This window comes from Phacochoerus africanus, chromosome 1 (assembly GCF_016906955.1).
Source record: "Phacochoerus africanus isolate WHEZ1 chromosome 1, ROS_Pafr_v1, whole genome shotgun sequence".
NCBI lineage: Eukaryota > Metazoa > Chordata > Mammalia > Artiodactyla > Suidae > Phacochoerus > Phacochoerus africanus.
Genome location: NC_062544.1, coordinates 197788944 through 197809959, shown reverse-complemented (window position 1 = coordinate 197809959; position 21016 = coordinate 197788944). Strand labels below are relative to the sequence as shown.

Genomic DNA, 21016 nt, shown 5'->3' with positions numbered 1-21016 from the left:
GAGTCTATAACAGTAGACCCTCAACTCTTAAAATTAAAAGTGTATAAAAAAAATTTTTCAGAGTTCCCTTTCTGGCTCAGCGGGCTAAGAACCCGACTAGTATCCATGAGGATGTAGGTTCGATCCCTGGCCTAGCTCAGTGGATTAAGGATCTGGCGTTACCATGAGCTGCAGTGGTAGGTCACAGAGGTGGCTCGGAACTAGCATTGCTGTGGCCCTCAGCTGTAGCACCGATTTAGCCCCTAGCCTGGGAACTTCCACATGCTGCAGGTATGGCCATAAAAAGAAGGAAAAAAAAAAATGGACTTCAAAATTAAAACCTTTTACACTTCAGGGAGTTCTCTCATGCTCAGCGTGTTAAGGATCTGGTGTTGTCACTGCAGAGGTGATGATCGCTGCTGTGGTGTGTGTTCAATCCATGGCTCGGAAACTTCTGTATGCCATGGACGCAGACAACAACAAAAAAAATCTTTACACTCAAGAAACACTATATGAAAATTAAAAGGCAAGCCACAGACTAGAAAAATATACATTCTTGGAAATCATATATCTGATAAAGACTTGTACCTGGAATATATAAAGAACTCCCACAAGTCAAAAGGAAGCCAAATAACCCAATTAAAACATGGGCAAATGGGGGAGCTCCCTGATGGTCTAGTTGTTAAAATTTGGAGCTTTCATCACTGCAGCCCTGGTTCATCCTGGTCTGAGAACTGAGATCCCACATATGAAAAGATGCTTAACATCATTAGTCATTAGGGAAATACAAATCAAAACTACAATGAGATACAACTTCACATTTGCCAGAATAAAAAAGACAATAACAAGTCTTGATGAGAATGTGAAGAAATAGAACCATAATAAATTGCTGGTGGGAATGAATGTAAAAGACAGCAGCTACTTTGGAAAACAGTTTGGCAGTTCCTCAGAAAGTGAAACACGGAGTTAACATACCATACCAGAGTACGTATCTATGCCCAGCAATTCTGCTCCTAGATATATATATACTCAAAAGAAATGAAAACAGATGTCCAAATAAAAACAGTGTAAGGGTATTCATAGCATCATTATTCATAATAGCTAAAAAGTACAAATAACTCAAATGTCCATCGATTGATGAAAGGATAAATAAAAAAAAATGTGATAGCCATAATGGAATATTATTCAGGGATAAAAAAGGATGGAGTATTGACACATGCTACAATATTCAGGTACTGTGATGATGAACCTTGATAACATTATACTACGTCACAGTAATCAGGCACAAAAGGCCACATTGTATATGATTCCATTGATAGGAAATGTCCAGGAAAAGCAAAATTGATAGCTACAGAAACCTGACCAGCAGTAAGTCTGGAGGCAGGAATGATGAGTGACTGCAAATGGGCACAATGGTATCCTTTGGGGTGACAGAAATGTTCTAAAACTGAATTAATAGTGATGGTTTTACAATTCCTCAAGTTTTCTGAAAATTTACTGAATTGATAAATTCAAAAAATTCTTTTGGAATTTCCACATGCCACAACACAAACGCAGCCAAAAAATTAAAAAATAAGAAAGAAAAAAAGAAAAAACAAGAAAAAAAAGAAGTGGCTCTATATCTAAATATCAGCTCACAAATAAGCAAATCTGGCATAACTAGTTCTATATAGAGAAATCACATAAATAAAAGGAAACTCTCAACTGGTAGAATAAGATACACACCTGTACAGTATAGCAATAACCACTTAATAAGAAGCCTACTCCAAAAAAAATATACATATATATATATATACACACACATACACATATACCTGAAAGATGGGCTCTGATAACCCTAGAAGCACCCGCTGAGCATTTGTAGGGCCCAAAAAACGATGGACAAGGGATGACCAGCCCAGGGAAAACCGAAATACAATATCCTCTTGGAAATCTGAACATAACTTGTGGCAATTTAGGTCATAGCTAAGATCAAATTTCTTGCAAGGAATCAGTGTATGTAGTTTATTCTGTATACCAGCTGGAAGTAATGGCTTCAAATTTTCTAGAAAGAACAAAATTATATTTAAAGAAACAACAGTAAATAATGTATCTTTTAACCATGAAAAAACAAAAAACGCATATGAACTTGTAGATATAAATATTACCAATAATTTCTTGCTGGGACTGAAACATTGAAGCATTGACTTCATTGGTACACCGATCAGCCAAATTTCTTCCCATTCCATCTTCTATGTGCTTATTTAACTCCTGTTAACAATGGTAAATGTCTACATCTTTTTCTCTAGAACATATGCAGATTTTACAAAAATAAAAAAGTAGTAAACACTACCCAGATACCCCATGCTAAAATACATGCTCAGGGCAGGGCCCTAAGCCAGGACAAAGCCAGATGAAGCAAAATGATTGGCCAGAGGAAGTCCAGAAGGACCGCCCCCAGAGGAGTGATTTTGATTTAAAGGCCCTCCGAGGCACATGTTGCTCTCTCCCTCTTTTTTCCTATGTCTTTCTCTCTCCCTTTTCACCCCCATCCCCCACCACACACCACTGTTTGTACCTGTATTTTCTCCATACTTATCTTCTCTCTTTAAATAAACACTTAGGAGTTCCTGTTGTGGCACAGCATAAATGAATCTGACCAGTATCCATGAGTATGTGGGTTTGATCCCTGGCCTCACTCAGTGGGTTAGGGATCTGGTATCGCCATGAGCTGTGGTACAGGTTGCAGATATGGCACACAGGTTGCTATAGGCCAGCAGCTACAGCTCCAATTTGACCCCTAGCCCGGGAATTCCCACATGCCACAGATGTGGCTCCAAAACATGTAACTGCCTCATAAAAAAGAAAATTAAAAACAAACAAACAAAAAATTGTAGTAAACACTAAAATAACTTCATTCTTTTCTAAGAGGATAATTTTTCTGTGCTTTATAGTTTATATATTTATTATAAGAGTGCAACAGGAGATGTAATAGTTTAATCATGTCCTGATTGTCATGAGCGCTAAAATGGCCAAACCACTAAAGAATGAGTAAGAGTCAGAATAAGATAAGGAAACTATATCTGAATATTTAACTACAATTTAACTTACATTTTTATACACTTTCAATACACTGGGAGTAGGATGAAACTCAGAACAAAATTCATCAACCAAAACAGAGAGTCGACAAATTTCATCTGTCATTGCACATGAAACCTAAAAATATTAAAAAATTAAAACAAGATTACCAACTATTCAAAAACTCAAATTGAAAAAAAAAACAAAATATTCCTTTAAGGTAGTAGATAAAAATTTTAGGGTTATCAAAAATATTTCCAGAGTTCACTGGTGGACTAACAGGTTAAGGATCCTGCACTGTCACTGCTGTGGCGCAGGTTCCATCCTTGGCCTGGGAACTTCTGCATGCAGCACGCACAGCCAAAAAACCCCCAAAATTTCCATTTTCAGATAGTATAATCACAAAGCTTATGTTACCCACCTTATTTGCCACCTCCTCTGTAACTTCCTTGATTTTTTTCTTAACATCCAGAGTTAAAAGGTTCATCTGGTTTCGGATAAAGTCCAGTCTATCAATTTGGTCTTCCCTCTCTTCTATTGAATAAACCCTATTATGTTATGAAGAGTAATTAATATTCAGGATATATTAAAGTCACAAGGATATTAAGCAGGTACCTTCACTTATATACTGAACCATCTGTTAGCATGATACAAGAAAAAAAAATCTTGTATTTCAACGTCTAAAAGGGATTTGAATAGGAATTCCCTGGTGGCACAATGGGCTAAGGATCTGGCCTTGTCAATGCTGTGGCTCAGATTTGATCTCTGGCCAGGGTACTGCTGCATGCCACGGGGATGCCAAAAAATAACAGATATAACATTTCACTGATGTTTTACAAATGATTAAATATAAACTACTGTCTACCTCTACTGATGTGGTATCTGAATACCACAAAGGACTAAAAAGGATTCTAAATCTCCACCCATTTCATGGATATGAACAGTCAAAATACACTCTATTTAACAAACAGGGGCTAGTGGAGTTCCTGTTGTGGTGCAGTGGTTAACGAATCCGACTAGGAACCATGAGGTTGCGGGTTCGATCCCTGCCGTTGCTTAGTGGGTTAAGGATCCAGCATTGCTGTGAGCTGTGGTGTGGGTCACAGGCACGGCTCGGATCCCGCGTTGCTGTGGCTCTGGCATAGGCCGGTGGCTATAGCTCCGATTGGACCCCTAGCTTGGGGACCTCCATATGCCACGGGAGCAGCCCTAGAAAAGGCAAAAAGACAAAAAAAAAAAAAAAGGGCTAGTAAATAGCATTCTGCAAGCCAAATCCAGCCAGCTACTAGTTTCTGTTAAAGTATTCTTGGAATACAGCCACACACATTCACATTCCTATTGTAGACATGACTGCTTCTGCTCTAAAACAGAACTGAGTAGCTGCAAAAGAGATAACATGGCCCATAAAGCATAGATGTCTACTATCTGCTGAAATTTGTCAACCCCTGGTTGATATAGGAAAACAAAGACGATCTTTTTAAGATCATCTTTGGCTAAATGAGTTTTTAAGACATGATTATACAAACCATCCTCAAATCACATGATTTTTGTGCCATGTTTATTCCTATGTCCTCTATTTTTCAAAAAATTAACACTAAGGTCAATCCAGTGGATCAATACTCACTCTGGCTCTCATAATAAAGCAACTGGCTCATTATACAGAAACTGCATAGGGCCAGATATCAGAATCTGGGTTCTTTTTTTTGTCTTTTCTAGGGCCACATCCACAACATACAGTTCTCAGGCCAGGGGTCTAATCGAAGCTGTAGCCACCAGCCCACACCACAGCCACGGCAACGCAGGATCTTTAACCAACTGAGGGAGGCCAGGGATTGAACCCGCAATCTCGTGGTTCCTAGCTGGATTTGTTAACCACTGAGCCATGATGGGAACTCCAAGAGTCTTGGTTCTAACACTTGTGCTTTATATGTTCTAAATCCTCTTTTATACATTACACACCCCAACAAAAGTGTCGAAAATTGGCAATAGATGCAGATATGAGTAGAGTTTTGTTACCGGCAAGACCAAATAAATTTAAAATTCCCAACTTACGTCATCTTGAACTTAATATGAGATGCTTTATAGCTTTCCTTTGATTGGCTTAAGCCCACTTAATGGTCCAAGTGAAGCTGGACATCATCATGTTTGTGTGTTTAATAACATCTTGATCTGTTTCAAGTGTACCAAGTTTGTGAGAACTACCCTTTTCGACTAATGTTGGTGTGTTCATTTTCAAGTTATAAGATAATAAATGAAATAAAGTATTGCAAAATAGTATGATATATAGGGTAGTAGGTACTCACCAAATACACTTTCTGGCTGACAGGCACTTATCACCTTATTTGTTTACAAGCTGACAAAAACCACAACTGGCATAAAACAGTGATTTCAAACTTTCAATGGAAAACTATAGGAAGATGAATGATGGGCTGAATGTAAAAAAGAGGGGCACCTGTTTTGGACTTCAAAAAATTCTGCTTGAAGAAATGGTTCTTCCAGTGCTTTAAAGATATTTTAAAGCCACTGTATATTTTGAAATCACAACTCACACACAAGAATACCAAGATTCAGGGAATGTAAATGATGTGTTCAAGGTTGTAGAAGAAATATTTACAATTTCAAATATTCACTTAAGAACATGCAAGTAGGAGTTCCCACTATGACACAATGGGATTGGTAGTATCTTGAGAGTACTGGGACACAGGTTCCATCCCTAGCCTGGCATAGGGGGTTAAGGTACTGGTGTTGCTGCAGCTGCATAGCTCACAACTGCAGCTTGGATCTGCTCTCTGGCCAAGGAATTCCATATGCAGTGGGGTGGCCAAAAAAGAAAAAAAAAGAAAAAAAAATTTAAAGGAGTTTCCACGGTGCAATGGGATTGGCAATATCTTGGGAGGCTGTGATGCAAGTTCCATCTCCAGCACCCCCAGACTGGCACAGTAGATTAAAGATCCCTGGCCTGGGAACTCCATATGCTGCAGGGCAGCCAAAAGAGAAAAAAAATAATAATAAATAAATAAAAAATGAAAACATGCAAGTAGGTATCACCTAACGGTGATGTTAGTGTGAAAAGTTATTTAGTAATATAACAATTTTCAATCTCGGTTTAAGGAATTCATATTGACACACACAAAAAAACATTTTCAATAAAATGAATTCATACCTTTTCTCTGCTGCTGCCACGTTTATTGAATCCATTATGTTTTTCACAGTTTCTAGTATTTGTTTAGCTCTGATAGTGTGCTGTTCAAACTTTGTTTTCACTGCTGACTGCGAGATACACTCCTGCGAGGGGCCCAAGCCATAACACATTACTGCAATTCCATCCGAACACATTCAGGAATTTAAACACAAAAACTTGCTGTTTATAAAGTTAACCAAAACAGACATAAGGATAGAAAATAAATGTATGACAAATACAACTTAAAATTATACAGGTCAAAAAAAAAATAAAAGGGGGGACAAGGATTCAAAAGCAAAAAGGCTCTAACAGCAAGTTCATATTTTTGTGTTAATTTTACACAGTAATGTGTAATGGTTCTTTGACTACATTATTTTTAACAGAAAATAAACAGGGTTCTATTATCAATGTTAAAAAAAGGTTTCTTCTTTAGAATTACTCATTATATTTGTTCATCTTTAATCTTTTCCTAGTCTATCTTGACTTTTCTCATATTTACAATTGATAACCTAGTAAAATTTTTAATTAAGCCATGAATTACAATTCTACACTGAAAAAATTAGTTGAAATAATTCATATCAAGTTATAAAAAAGGATTTCTATATATTAACGCTTGAACAGCAAAAAACCTAAGTAATATTTTTAATTATTTATAGAAGAATATCTACAGCTATTTCTAAAACAAACCCACTATTGTCACTGGTCTATAGTGTGTGCATACATGTCAGAATGATGTTTCACCTTCAAGCTAACTGTAGCTCATAACTCACTAACAGTTGCACAAATCAATTAGTATTTCATGACCAGTGTATTTTTAAATAGAATACATCAGAACGCATCATCTATGATAATGGATGTTTATTTTGTGATTTTTTTTTCCATGTTCAATTTAGGTGCATACTACTTGCTGTTTAAAACATTTACTATAATTCATCATTACATGCTTCCAAAATTATTACATTAAAATTTTCCTTTCACTTTTATTTCACAGAAAGTGAAATTCTATACTGACATAGCATTTGAAAGCAACTGTAAGTATTTAAAGAGAAATGCTATCTGGTCTTTGAACAATCAAGAAATGCTCATCTGGGTGAGAAAATTAATACTAAAAGAGATGTTTCACAGGAGCGATATTTATTTTCTACGATAAACTTGTAAAAAACTAGGTGTATAGCCCCAGCTCTCCAATATTTTCATGAATTCATCCTCTTGAAATTGTGTTTAACTAGTACAGATTGTGCTAATTACTTCCTAAAGTAATTACTATCCTTTATCAAAATAAAGCTTTCAAGCTTTAAAACAGTCACTTAATACTCTAGCACTGTATTTTTATATTAAAATCATTGGCATATTACATATTCATTCAATGTTTTATTTATAATCTATGCTTAGCCTTCATGTCTCAAGTGATTATTTGTTCACTTCACTAAGATAAAAGAAACTTTTAAATTCTCTTGACTCGTTAGCTTTTCTCTTTGTTTGAGGTATAGAAAACCTAATTCTTTTCTTTAGCTATAGGACACATGAGGGTAATTCACTAGTTAAGAGTTTAAGCCTAACTCAGAGCCCATTACTTTTTTTCACTGCATGTCTAACTTCTGCTCATTGTAAAACTTTTTAATACATCACTAAATGATCATTAATCCTAAAAAGAACAGTGGTAGGAAATTATATTATTCCTCTTCTGTACATGCCAAAGCATAAACCACTAATAACTACACAATATTACACATGTAAAGTGCAAACCATCTGTTTTTTAATGATCAAAAACAAAATTTTGATTTTACTTTAAATAACTGTCTCATAAATTGCTAAATTAACCTCCACAAAAGCTGTAATAAAAGAATAAAAATATTTTTAAAAGAAAAAAACAAGTTAAAAGAAATTCTATGTTCCTCGATGAAGCAGATCTAGATATCAGCAATGAAGACCCCAAATTTGTAGATAACAGCACAGTGTTAGAGCTAGACTAGAAAAAAAGAAAAAATCTCAAAAGTTATTAGAAGAAAACAGGCAATCTTTTTCTAATTAAAAAGTATCTAATATAGATGTCCCACTGATCAAAAAAATATCAAGAGTCAACTGTAAAAGAAATACTCTATTCCAACTAAATATAGGAAATACTAATTTAAATAAAGTTTCTTTACTGAGCCACTTTCCAGAGCCCTTCATGCACTAATACACTTATGGATCTCCATGGTGGACGTATACAGCATACAGGAGTTCCCAGACTTACTTTATCAGGAACTCTTAATTTTCCCAAGGAAAGGTTTAAAATACTACATTAGACAATTTAAATTCTATCTTGTCAGAGTATCCTGTAGGTTACTTTAAAACTTGTTAAAGATTTAGAACCAAAATAATATTTTCATTTCAATTTAGATCTTCTGATTTTCTAATAACATCTAAAGATAGCTGACAATTAGTCACAGTTATAAATTTCTAAATATCAATATTTATGTGTAATTAAAACATAAACTTGTCAAGTCCACCACTTTGATAACAGACCCCAAACACCCAATAACATGCTACTCACCACTCTCAATGTATTATTTTAAAACACTTTAAACTGATAGGAAAAGTGCAAGAAGAACACCAAGATACAATATACCTTTCAAGTAAATATACCAAATGTTAACATTCAGCTTTGTCTGTTTACTTTTACTTCTCTCGCTCCATATAGATATAGGTCTACATATTCATATACTTTTATACACATGTACATTTTTTCCTGCTGAACAATTTGACAATTCATTGCAACCACTACAACCTTACTATGAAATATATTAGCATGTGTCTCCTAAGAATGAAGACATTTTCCTATACAACCATAAAACAATTATTATATTCAGAACACTTACTACTGGGACAATACTATTAACCTAACACACAGTCCATTTTAAGATTTCACCGTTGTCCCAAGAATGTCCTTTACAACAAATTCATCAAGATTTTAGAAAAAAGTTTTATATCTTTTCCTTCATACGATAAAAACTATTAAAAATAATGGCCAAATACCTGGGCAAAAAATTTTAGATTTCTAAACTACCTTCAGAATATACATCTGTCCAAATATAGGCTGAAAACAAGAAAACATATATTAATAGAATTAACTTTGACTTTCTTGTTTGATTTTAATTTCCAAGGCTTATTTAACTTGGTACCCAGAATGTTCATAATATTTAGCTTTTTTTAAACCAAATGAATCTCAAGAAGTCCATGGCAAAAATCAGACTGTTTGATTAAAATGATGAACTTGGGGGAGTTCCCACTGTGGCTCAGGAGAAATAAATCCGACTAGTATCCATGAGGATGCGGGTTTGACCCCTGGCCTTGCTCAGTGGGTTAAGGATCCGGTGTTGCTGTGAGTTGCGGTGTAGGTAGCAGATGCAGCTTGGATCCCACCTGGCTGTGGCTGTGGCTGTGGCGTAGGCCAACAGCTATAGCTCAGATTTGACCCCTGGGGCCTGGGAACTTCCATATGCCACAGGTAAGGCCCTAATAAAGACAAAGGAAAAAAAAAAAAAGATGAACTTGTTACAGTTTTTCCTTTTCCACAGAAATCATTTTATAAGACCACACAAACAACTGAATTCTAAAAACAGAGAAAAGGTGTTTAAAGGCCACAATCCGTAATCACAACGCAAAGAAATCAAGAAAAGTTAAATGAGAAGATTCCATTTTTTTTTTCCTCTTAGGGCCTTACCCATGGCATGTGGAAGTTCCCAGGCTAGGGGTCGAATTGGAGCTGCTGGCCTGTGCCACAACCACAGCAAGTCGGGATCCGAGCCACATCTGCAATCTACACCACAGGGCAGGATCCTTAAACCACTGACCGAGGCCAGGGATCAAACCCACATCCTCATTAACCTCTGAGCCATGACGAGAACTCCCATGAATCAAAAAAAAAATTTTTTTTTGGTCTTTTTGCCATTTCTTGGGCAGCTCCCATGGCATATGGAGGTTCCCAGGCTAGGGGTCTAATCAGAGCTGTAGCTACCAGCCTACGCCAGAGCCACAGCAACATGGGATTTGAGCTGCATCTGCAACCTACACCACAGCTCACGGCAACGCCGGATCCTTAACCCACTGAGCAAGGCCAGGGATTGAACCCACAACCTCATGGTTCCTAGTCGGATTGATTAACCACTGAGCCAGGACAGGAACTCCCCAAGAATCAAAATTTTTAATAACTCCTGCACTGAAGAGGAAATGCCAAAAAACTATAAAATTTAATGAACAATGAAAACTGGATACTGAAACTCATGGAATATATCCCAAAGCTACACTCACAAATTCATAGCCATAGCCCTAAATTCTTTCCTAAAACCAAAAAGCAAAAAGTGATTCCACTTACACCATGAAAACAGAAGGAAATTTTGTAGAAAGATTAACATAGAATTTAATGAACTGGGAGTTCCTGTTGTGGCTCACGGTAACAAACCTGACCAGACCAGTATCCACCAGGACGTAGGTTCAATCCCTGGCCTTGCTCAGTGGGCTAAGGATCCAGCGTTGCCCTGAGCTGTGGTATAGGTGGCAGACACAGCTTGGATCTGGTATTGCTATGGCTATGACTATGGCTGGCATCTACAGCTCCAATTTGACCCCTAGCCAGGGAACTTCCGTATGCCTCGGGTGAGGTCCTAAAAGACCAGAAAAAAGAAAAGAATTTAATGAATAAAAACCAAAAAAATCCTATTTATCAAATGAAAAATTAATCAAGGGCTAGGCCTCGGTCTTTAAAGGATAAAGCAAAGCAGCCAAATCACTGGCAAATCCAATTAAGATTTAATATATATATATTTCCTGTATCCTTTACCTATATCTATGTCTAAATATATACAGACACAAATAGACAAGGGATACAAAAACACTTTTAAAAAAACAATTTTATAATAAATTATAAATTCTCAGAAATGCACTAATTTATAAGAAATCATAAGTTACCAAAGCTGATTTTAAAAGTAACAAATTTCAGGAGTTTCCATTGTAGTGCATCAGAAACAAACCCAACTAAGAACCATGAGGTTGGGGGTTCGATCCCCAGCCTTGCTCAGTGGGTTAAGAATCCAGCACTGCCATGAGCTGTGGTGTAGGTTGCAGACTCGGCTCGGATCTGGGCATGGCTGTGGCTGTGGCGTAGGCCGGCGGCTATAGCTCCAACTAGACCCCTTGCCTGCAAACCTCCGTATGCCGTGGGTGCAGCCCTAAAAAGACAAAAAATAAGAAGAAGAAAAGAAAAGAAAAAATTTCAGCTTTGGAGAGCAAAAGAGTTGCTGGAGTTCCCTGGTGGCTCAGCAGGTTAAGGATTCAGTGTTGTCACTGCTATGGCTCAGATTTGATCCCTGACCTAGGAACTTCTGCATGCTGTGAACATGGCCAAAAAACAAACAAACAAACAAACAAACAAACAAACAAACAAAAAAAAAAAAAAAACCCGTGGATGTGGCACAGCCAAAAAACAAAGCAAAACAAAACAGAAAAAATAGGGAGTTCCTGTTGTGGCACGGCAGAAACCAATCCATGGACTAGCATCCATGAGGATGCGGGTTTGATCCTGGTCTTGATCAGCAGCTTGGGGATCCACTGTTGCTGTGAGCTGTGGTGTAGGCTGGCAGCTATAGCTCCAGTTCAGCCCCTAGCCTAGGAACCTCAATATGCTGCAGGCGCAACCATAAAAAAAACAAAAAAAAAAAAACAAAAAAAAAACCGACCAAAATAACTAAGTTGTCAATGTAATTACCAAAAAAGCATTTGGCCATCCAGACAAAATTTTTTGCCCATCTCATTATTTCTTTATATAAATTCAAATAATTTTTAGATGATTCTCATTTTATATCTATCAGTTTTAAACAAAAGTTTCAAACTCTAGGAGTTCCCATCATGGCTCAATGAATCTTACTAGCATCCATGAGGACGAAGGTTCGATCCCTGGCCTTAATCAGTGGGTTAAGGATCCGGCATTGCCATGAGCTGTGTAGGTTGCAGAGCAGCGCCGGATCCTACATTGCTGTGGCCATGGTGTAGGCCATCAGTTACAGCTCCAATTTGACCCCTAGCCTGGAAACTTCCATATACTGTGGGTAAGGCCCTAAAAGGCAAAAAGTTTCAATCTCTAAAGGTGGACATTCTCCACAACTGTATAAGCTCTTGCTCAAGAAATTTTTTCTATATATAATTTTAAATTCTCAAATGAACTTTTACAATAAAAACGTGAAATGCCATGTTTCTTCTAAAAACTTAAAAAAAAATTAAAAGTTCCTAAGTCTGCCTGATTACTGCAAGCAATCACTTAGGGAGCTTTATATATATAACAGATCCCTAGATCCATCATACCCCTACAGGATCAATCTCTGGGATAGGTCAGGAGTCTGCAGTTCTCTAAAGTACTTCATGATCAGCTGGGTTTGGGAACCAGTGCTCTACAGCACATCATTTATTCTTCTCACTCCCACCTCTTCAAGGAGATAATCTAGGAAAGCAAAAGCTGTACCAGGAACCCATATGAAAGAGAACTAAACTGTATGCTTTAGTAGGAGAAAGCAATGACAAATATACACACATACATACACAGAAAAGCTCAATTTAAGACCAGGGAAAAAAACAATAGATACTCTCCCCATTACTTTCCCCATGGATGAAATGTAACTGACATCTTACTGAGACAGCTGAGAGTAGGTTTTCTTAAACACTGTCTTGATCTAACTAATGGTCTTTCTTCCTCTTACTAATTTAAAAATAGAGGAAGAGTTCCCGCTATGGTGCAGTGGGTTAAGAGCCCAACTGACTGCAGAGTCACTGCAGAGGCATGGGTTCGATCCCCAGCCCAGTGCAGAGGGAAAAAGGAGCTGGCATTGTTGCAGCTGCAGCTTGGATTCAATCCCTGGCCTGCAAACTTCCATATGCTGCAGGTGTGGCCATAAAAAATAAATTCACTAAAAAATAAAAATAGAAGAATAATTTTAAAAATTCTGAAAAATAAATAAATAAATAAATTCTGCCAAGTACATTCAACATTCAATGTCCTTACAATGAAGGCAAGTACTACTTATAGAGAAGAATAATTACAGATGAAAGTTTTCTCACTTCTAAAGTATTTGTGTTCATTTGTGGGTAAGGAGATATGCAACCCAATAAGCACAGCCAGATAAAGCTAAATGAGGGTTTAGAAGATTAATATCTAAAGAACTTTTTGGTCAATGGTCAATGTAGGTAAGTTTTAATATCTCTGAATAAAACACCTACACCAAAACATAAGGAAGCATCCTTCCTCCCCAATGCTGCACACACATTAGTTTTTCACAAACCTCAGCAGTTTGGATTCCTAAGTACAGGACCTGTATCATAATTATTTTTGTATTCATTTGTTTGCTCAGGACTTTTGGCATAAAGTATGGAGAATAGGTGACAATACAATTTAGAATTTAATTAACTTCTGTCAAATGACATTAACTATGTTCTATCAAAAGAAAAAGGATTTTCATTTTGCTCTATTATCCATTCCAAGAGTAGTTATATTTCTTTAATCTTCCCTAACTATTGAAAATAGAGTAGTTCACCCGCTGCACAACACAATATTAGAAAATAGTGTCTCGGAGTTCCCGTTGTGGCTCAGTGGTTAACGAATCCGACTAGGAACCATGAGGTTGCGGGTTCGATCCCTGCCCTTGGTCAGTGGGATAAGGATCCAGCATTGCCGTGAGCTGTGGTGTAGATTGCAGACATGGTTTGGATCCCGTGTTGCTGTGGCTCTGATGTAGGCCGGCGTCTACAGCTCCGATTCGACCCCTGGCCTGGGAACCTCCATATGCCGCAGGAACAGCTCAAGAAATGGCAAAAAGACAAAAAAAAAAAAAGTATCTCATTTAAATATAAATATATAAGTAAAAAGAATAAGAAATTATAATTTCTCTATTCTTACAGAGCATCCATTTTGCAGGGACTTCCTTTCTTCAAATTTTCCTTGTTTCACTTGCTTTGTTAAACTACATTAAATAACACCAAAGGTTACTGACAAAGATAACAAGTGAAAACAGAAGATTACAATCACTTTCCATCATTTCTAGGATTTTATATTGTTAAATACAGTCACAAAATTCCTACCTCAAAGATTTGTTCAAAATTCTGAAATTCCTGTAATCTTGCCTGAAATCCTTCTGCAAGTGCCCCACCTGTAATATTTAGGTGAAGATTTTAGAACCTCATTTATAGCAAGAGTCCCAGCATGCTATTTTTATAATCTATATTTGTATTTTAAAAGGAAATCTACGACGAATACATACCACCTTCTGGCATCCCCTGTGCTTTGTGCTTTCTAGCATTAAGAACTTCCTTTGCAGAAACAAAAAAGATACGATTCCGTGCTTCTAAAGGATCCACAACTTTGAGCTCCTCCACTAAGAAATGTAGGCATCTCTCCATGTGTTGTCTGCGTACCTAGAGAAAAACAGGGTATTAAAAGAATTCTAATGATTAAAGAAATATATTTCTTATAATTTTATAATTATAACTGACAGTTACAGGCCTATACTAAATGCCATTTATAGTTATATTGTACTAACAGTTGCCACATACTTAACAAATCCAAAAATTCTAATAAATTAAGTTTGACACCTGCTGACAGGAAATCTTCCTCTTAACCTAATGATTCTGCCTTGAACATTTTGATACTTGCTGACAGGAATCTTCCTCTTAATTACTACACAACCATTAAAAATCATATCATACACAAAAATTAGCAGTTAAAAGGCATGGAAAGGTTCCTAAATCTGTATTAAGGACAAAGGATGTGCATATATATTTATTTAAGTTAATAGGTGACATGCAAACAACACCCACAAAAATGGGTGGCATTTTTCTTTATTATGCTTTTCTTATTTTCCAAATTTTCTAAAATGATGCTATTAATACCTTTAAAATCATGAAATACTATAATTCTTTTACTATAATGAAGTTATTTTTATTTTGATATCAGAACATATATGGCATTTTTTTTTTTCTAAAAATACTGGAGGAGGGTGGAACTAGACTCTCATACTGAGTGAAGTAAGTCAGAAAGAGAATGACAAATACCATATGATATCACATAATATATGGCACAAATGAACCTTTCCACAGAAAGGAAAATCATGGACTTGGAGAACAGACTTGTGGTTGCTGGGGCTGGGGGGGGGTGGGGAAGGATGGATTGGGACTCTCGGGTTAATAGATGCAGACTATTGCCTTTGGAATGGATTAGCAATGAGATCCTGCTGTGTGGCACTGGGAACTACGTCTAGTCACTTATCGTGGAGCATGATAATGTGAGAAAAAAGAATGTATCCATGTATGTGTGACTGGGTCACCATGCTGTACAGTAGAAAAATAATAATAATGTATTGGGGAAATTTAAAAAAATAATAATACTGGGGGCATTTCCGTCATGGCTCAGCAGTAATGAACCCAGTTAGTATCCATGAGGACAGGGGTTCAATCCCTGGCCTCACTCAGTGGGTTAAGCAGCCGGCATTGCTGTGAGCTGTGGTGTAGGTTACAGCCGCAGCTTAGATCTGGCGTTGCTGTGCCTGTGGGGGTGGCCGGCAGACGCAGCTCCAATTGGACCTCTAGCCTGGGAACTTCCATATGTCGCAGATACAGCCCTAAAAAGACAAAATAAACAAAGTTGAGGAGAATGCATTAGCTAGAGATTAGAGCTGTAATGTTAGGTTTAAGATTAGCACTTTGGTACTTTTAGTTAGGAACAAGGATTAAAGTTAGTTAGGGTTTAGTATTAGCCTCCAGCATTATGGCTATGATAAGAGATCTCCATGTTAAGACTTAATAAATAGGAATAGATAAGAACAATCTGTGGGTGATATTTCCTAGTTCTCTGATAATTAAATGAAACACTCGATTTGAAAAACTTTGATTACAAAACGAGTTAATGAAGCTTCATATTAAGCAAAATTCCAATCTGGGACATGAGGGGAAGAATGAAAACAAATACTATAACGTGACTAGTGATGGAATAGTATAAACCACTATTAATATCAGAAAAAGTAGTATTAAACAAATTAAATATTACTTGTGGACCAAATGCCAGATTCTCTATTCTTAAAAAGCAAGTTTCTAAACCACTATCCTAACTAACACGAAAAACAAAAACTACCAAGTGTTGGAAAGGATATAAATCAAGTGGAACTCTCAATCTGTTAGTGGGAATATAAACTGGTATGAGCACTGCAGAAAACCCTTGGGCTGTACAGCATATCCTTAACCTGTAATCCAGCAATTCTACTCCTAGATATGTACCTATGGATTACTGATTCCTGTGTTAGTGACACTGAGTCAGATATATCTTTGGTTAGAAGGCAGGAGCTGTTCTGTGTTATACGATGTTTACCAGCATTGCTAACCCCTACCCAATGAATTCCAGAAGCACTCTCCCCCAGTTGTGGCAATCAAAAATGTCTCCAGACATGGCTATATATTCCCTGGGGGCCAAAATCACCCAGCGCCTCGTACTGAGAACCACTGATACATACTCAACAGAAATATACACACCATTGTTCATGAAAAAGACATATATAAGCAGAGGCACAGCAGCATTATCCACAATAGCTAAAAACAGGAAACGTACCAAATGCCCACCACTACCATCAGAATGAACAGATCAATTGTTGTTATTCACAGGATGAAATACTGTATTACATCAGTGAAAACGTACTTCAACTACACATAACAGTATGAATACATACCACAAAGTAATGTTGAGCAAAAGAAACCTTACACAGAAGCAGATACTATGTGGTTCCATTACATAAAGTTGAACAACCAGAAAAATTAAATCTAGGATATCAGAACGTAAGTGGTTATCTTTGGGTTGGAGAACAGAAGCTGAAAGTGGGGATACTGGGGTGCTGAGAATTTATGCTTCTTTTTTTTATTTTTTTCAGCTATTCTACTCATGGTTTGCAGAAATTCCTGGGCCAGGGATCAAACCCACACCACAGCAGTGACCCGAGCTGCTGCAGTAAAAATGCCAGATCCTTAACCCACTGAACCACAAAAGAACTCCCTGTTCTGCTTCCCTGACCTGGATTCTTAGAAGTTTCAAGATCTAAAATGATTGGATAGTACTTTCATAACACAATTTTCCTTCAAAGTAGCTTAATATTCTGGTCTCTCACATACCCACTTCAGTTTTTCTGTTTGTATTCTTTTCTCAAGTAAGAGAGTAGCTGCTTATGATGTTCTATTCCATGATGGTTACTGTTTTCTCAGATAATAATGTACATGACTATATTCCAAAACTTAAAGAAATAACTTACATCTTCCATATATTCTGGCTCTGATGCAGAGGCATCCCAACGATTATTCAGAATGAAAATATTAGGCTTGGAAAGTCGCTCATTTACCTTGTGAAAAAACTGTTTTTCCTGAAAAATATCAAATGCCCAACAGTGTCTACTTTTAAAAGCTGTTTTTACATTTATACTTGAAACTTTATTTGAATCTAAAGGTTTGAACCATTTAACAATGATTAACAACCACTGATAAAGGATCCCAAAGCACTGAGCATTAAACTTTTAAAGGTGACAAAATTAAAATATAAGAAGCAAAACTTAGGATTTTCCTACACCTCCCATGAGTCTTTTTTGAAATTCAATTTAGCAAATATTTATCTCTTTCTACAATAAATAGAACATAAAAGATACTACTAGATATGATGGTCCATATTTTGAAAAAGCTACCTCAAATCTTTTTGAAGATTTAGACTAAGTATATGACAATTTAAGACACATGTACAACACATCATAATAAATAATAAAGGTAACGGCCATAAATACTATAAATATCCAGTTGAAATTAAGAAAAGCTCCATAAAGAAGGAGGTGGTGATGAAATGGGGTCTTGAAAGTACTGATAACAAGGCTTTTTGAAGGATGAAAAATTGGGAGGGGGAAGATTTGCCCACAAAGAATAACAAACAAAGGTACCAAAGTATCAAAGTTTGTTTATCCAACACCTAAATAATGGAGTTACTCTAAACAGATTTAAACATTTACCTATTTTTAAAAACCATCAGGTTATAAACAACTGTGAGTGTTGTCACAGCAGCTTGGTTCATGTGACATAGATTGGGCCATATAAACACTAAGAACACAGTCACAAAATAGGTCTTGCTGATAACTCCTAGGTTTTAATGGTGTTTGGCCTTTCAGTGAATGTCAACAACACATATCACACCTTGCAAATATTAGTAGAGCCATCAAACCCTAGAGGGCTACTGAAATCCTAGGAACTACTCTCAAGATCAGAATCAGCCCTTCTAGTCCCACTGAAAAAAAAAAAACCCTTCAACTATCCCTGATATCAGACCTTCTTCCATGATTTTGATTTCCTTCACTTTTCAGAATTGACAGACATCATTTCATTTCTATCAAACAAAATAATATGATTAGATCTTACCGTGTTCATCAGTGTTGATTCAGAGTTTGCGACCAAAACGAAGACATCAGCATCTAAACAAAATTTATCAATCCAGCTATCCAGCTCTGTAGTGACATCTGTACCTGGACTAATGGGAATAAAGTAAAAATTGTATTTTTTAAAACTTTATGAATTATTTGAAGTCTAAAAGAAAGGATTTCTACTAGTTATCAGTATGAAGCCCAGGAAATTTATTTTCTCACCTATAAGAGAGCAGCTATGGAAAGCTGAGAATCTGTGCTTTATAGATGCCTTTCTATTCTGCTGACAATTCCCAGAGCCTATTCACCTGACAACTTGGCAAATGCTAAAAAGTTTACTAAGCTAAAAACAGCAAACTTCGTGATTTTTGACAAAACAGGTAATATGGTCAATATTCATGCTTTGAAAGGCTGAAATAAGCACTGAGAAAAAAACCAACCAACCAAAGTGGGCTAATATACAATCAAAAAATGAAGGTACAAGAGTTCCTGTTGTGGCTTAGTGGTTAACAAATCCAACTAGTATCCATGAGGACTCGGGTTCGATCCTTCAGGGGGTTAAGGATCTGGCACTGCCATAAGCTGTGGCGTAGGTCGCAGAGGTGGCTCAGATCTGGTGTTGCCATGGCTGTGGCATAGGCGGGCAGCTACAGCGCCGATTCGACCCCTAGCCTAGAAACCTCCATATGCCTCAGGTGCAGCCCTAAAAAAACAAAAACCAAAAAAAAGAATAAATAAATAAATAAAAAATATAGGTACAAGCAGCTATTTCTGTTACAGCTCAGAGGAAATTAAGTGCTTATTAACATAACCAGTGGTTTTTTTTTTTTTTAAAAAGCCTCTGCTAGGAGTTCCCTTGTGGCACAGCAGGTTAAGGCTCCAGTGTTGTCACTGCAGCAGCTTGAGTGGCTGCTTGGTATGGGCCCTAGCCCGGGAACAGCCAGGGGGGAAAAAAAAAAAAAACTTCTGCTAAAAAATAAATTTAATATAAAATCTATAGTATAAAAAGTATAGTCCAACTGTCTATACATTGGCTTAATGTATCTGTCCTGTGATAAATTGGCAAGATAACAGAATGGATATAATCTAGCCATGAAATAAAGAAAAATTAGTTAATATTATATTTAAACCAAGTATTTTTATTGCCCAAGCTCCTTCTCTGTCATCTGAATTATTTTTACTGATTACTTGAAACACTCTTTCAATCAAAACAGAAGACCCTCATCAAAAAAAAAATAATAATAATTTCCATAGAACATTGGTGTTTTTTTTTTTTTTTTGGTCTTTTTGCCTTTTCTAGGGCCGCTTCCTGCGGCATATGGAGGTTCCCAGGCTAGGGGTCTAATTGGAGCTGTAGCCACCGGCCTATGCCAGAGCCACAGCAACTCGGGATCCGAGCAGCACCTGTGACCTACACCACAGCTCACAGCAATGCCAGATCCTTAACCCACTGAGTGAGGCCAGGGATCAAACCTGCAACCTCATGGTTCCTAGTGGGATTCGTTAACCACTGCGCCACGACGGGAACTCCCAGAACATTGATATTTTAACTGAAAAAAACAAAAGAGCACATCACAATTTTGACAAATCAGTTAAAGAAGTTTCCTTGTAGTGCAGCAAGTTAAGGATCGGCATTGTCATTGCAGTAGCAAGGTACAACCCATGGCCCATGGAAACTTCCACATGCTGGGATTGTGGGCAGAAAAATAAAATAAAATGAAAAATCTTTTCACTGATTTTTTTGGTTAAGGACACTGTTCAACAGATAGGGATTATCATTTTTATTAAGCACCAGTGTAGTAGGATTTTTTTTTTTTTTTTTTTGGTGTACTTGCAGCATGCACAAGTTCCCAGGCCAGGGATTAAACCCATGCCACAAGCAGTGACAACACTGGGCCACCATAAACTCCAGTAGGATGATTTTTAATAAATGTAGTAAATGCAGGTTAATCAGAAGATCTAGAAATAAATTACAAAAATATTCGACTAGTCCTTGAACAACGAAAAGCTGTATGAAATGTCCAGTAGTTATTTTAGGCAACTTGGTTTCAAGAATTACTACTGATTAAAAATAACACTTTTTTGGAGTTCCCGTCGTGGCTCAGTGGTTAATGAATCTGACTAGGAGCCTTGTTGCAGGTTCGATCCCTGGCCTTGCTCAGTGGGTTAAGGATCTGGCGTTGTCATGGACTGTGGTGTAGGTTGCAGACACGGCTTGGATCCTGCGTTGCTGTGGCTGTGGTATAGGCTGGCAGCTACAGATCTGATCAGACCCCTAGCCTGGGAACTTCCATATGCCGTGGGTGCGGCCCTAGAAAATATATTAAAAAAAAAAAAAAAAAAG

General features: G+C 37.0%; 1 protein-coding gene across 2 annotated transcripts in view; it reads right to left on the bottom strand.

The window, feature by feature from the left end:
- Positions 1-21016, bottom strand: part of MFN1 (mitofusin 1) — a 36143-nt gene that overhangs the window by 5345 nt on the left and 9782 nt on the right. For both annotated transcript variants that reach the window (XM_047786917.1, XM_047786927.1), the window contains 9 exons: positions 18671-18779; positions 17530-17637; positions 14503-14656; positions 14324-14391; positions 6200-6321; positions 3458-3584; positions 3070-3174; positions 2127-2229; positions 1794-2023 (listed from right to left, as the gene is read on the bottom strand). In XM_047786917.1, coding sequence (XP_047642873.1) covers positions 1794-2023; positions 2127-2229; positions 3070-3174; positions 3458-3584; positions 6200-6321; positions 14324-14391; positions 14503-14656; positions 17530-17637; positions 18671-18779 — 1126 coding nt within the window. The remainder of the gene's footprint in view (positions 1-1793; positions 2024-2126; positions 2230-3069; positions 3175-3457; positions 3585-6199; positions 6322-14323; positions 14392-14502; positions 14657-17529; positions 17638-18670; positions 18780-21016) is intronic.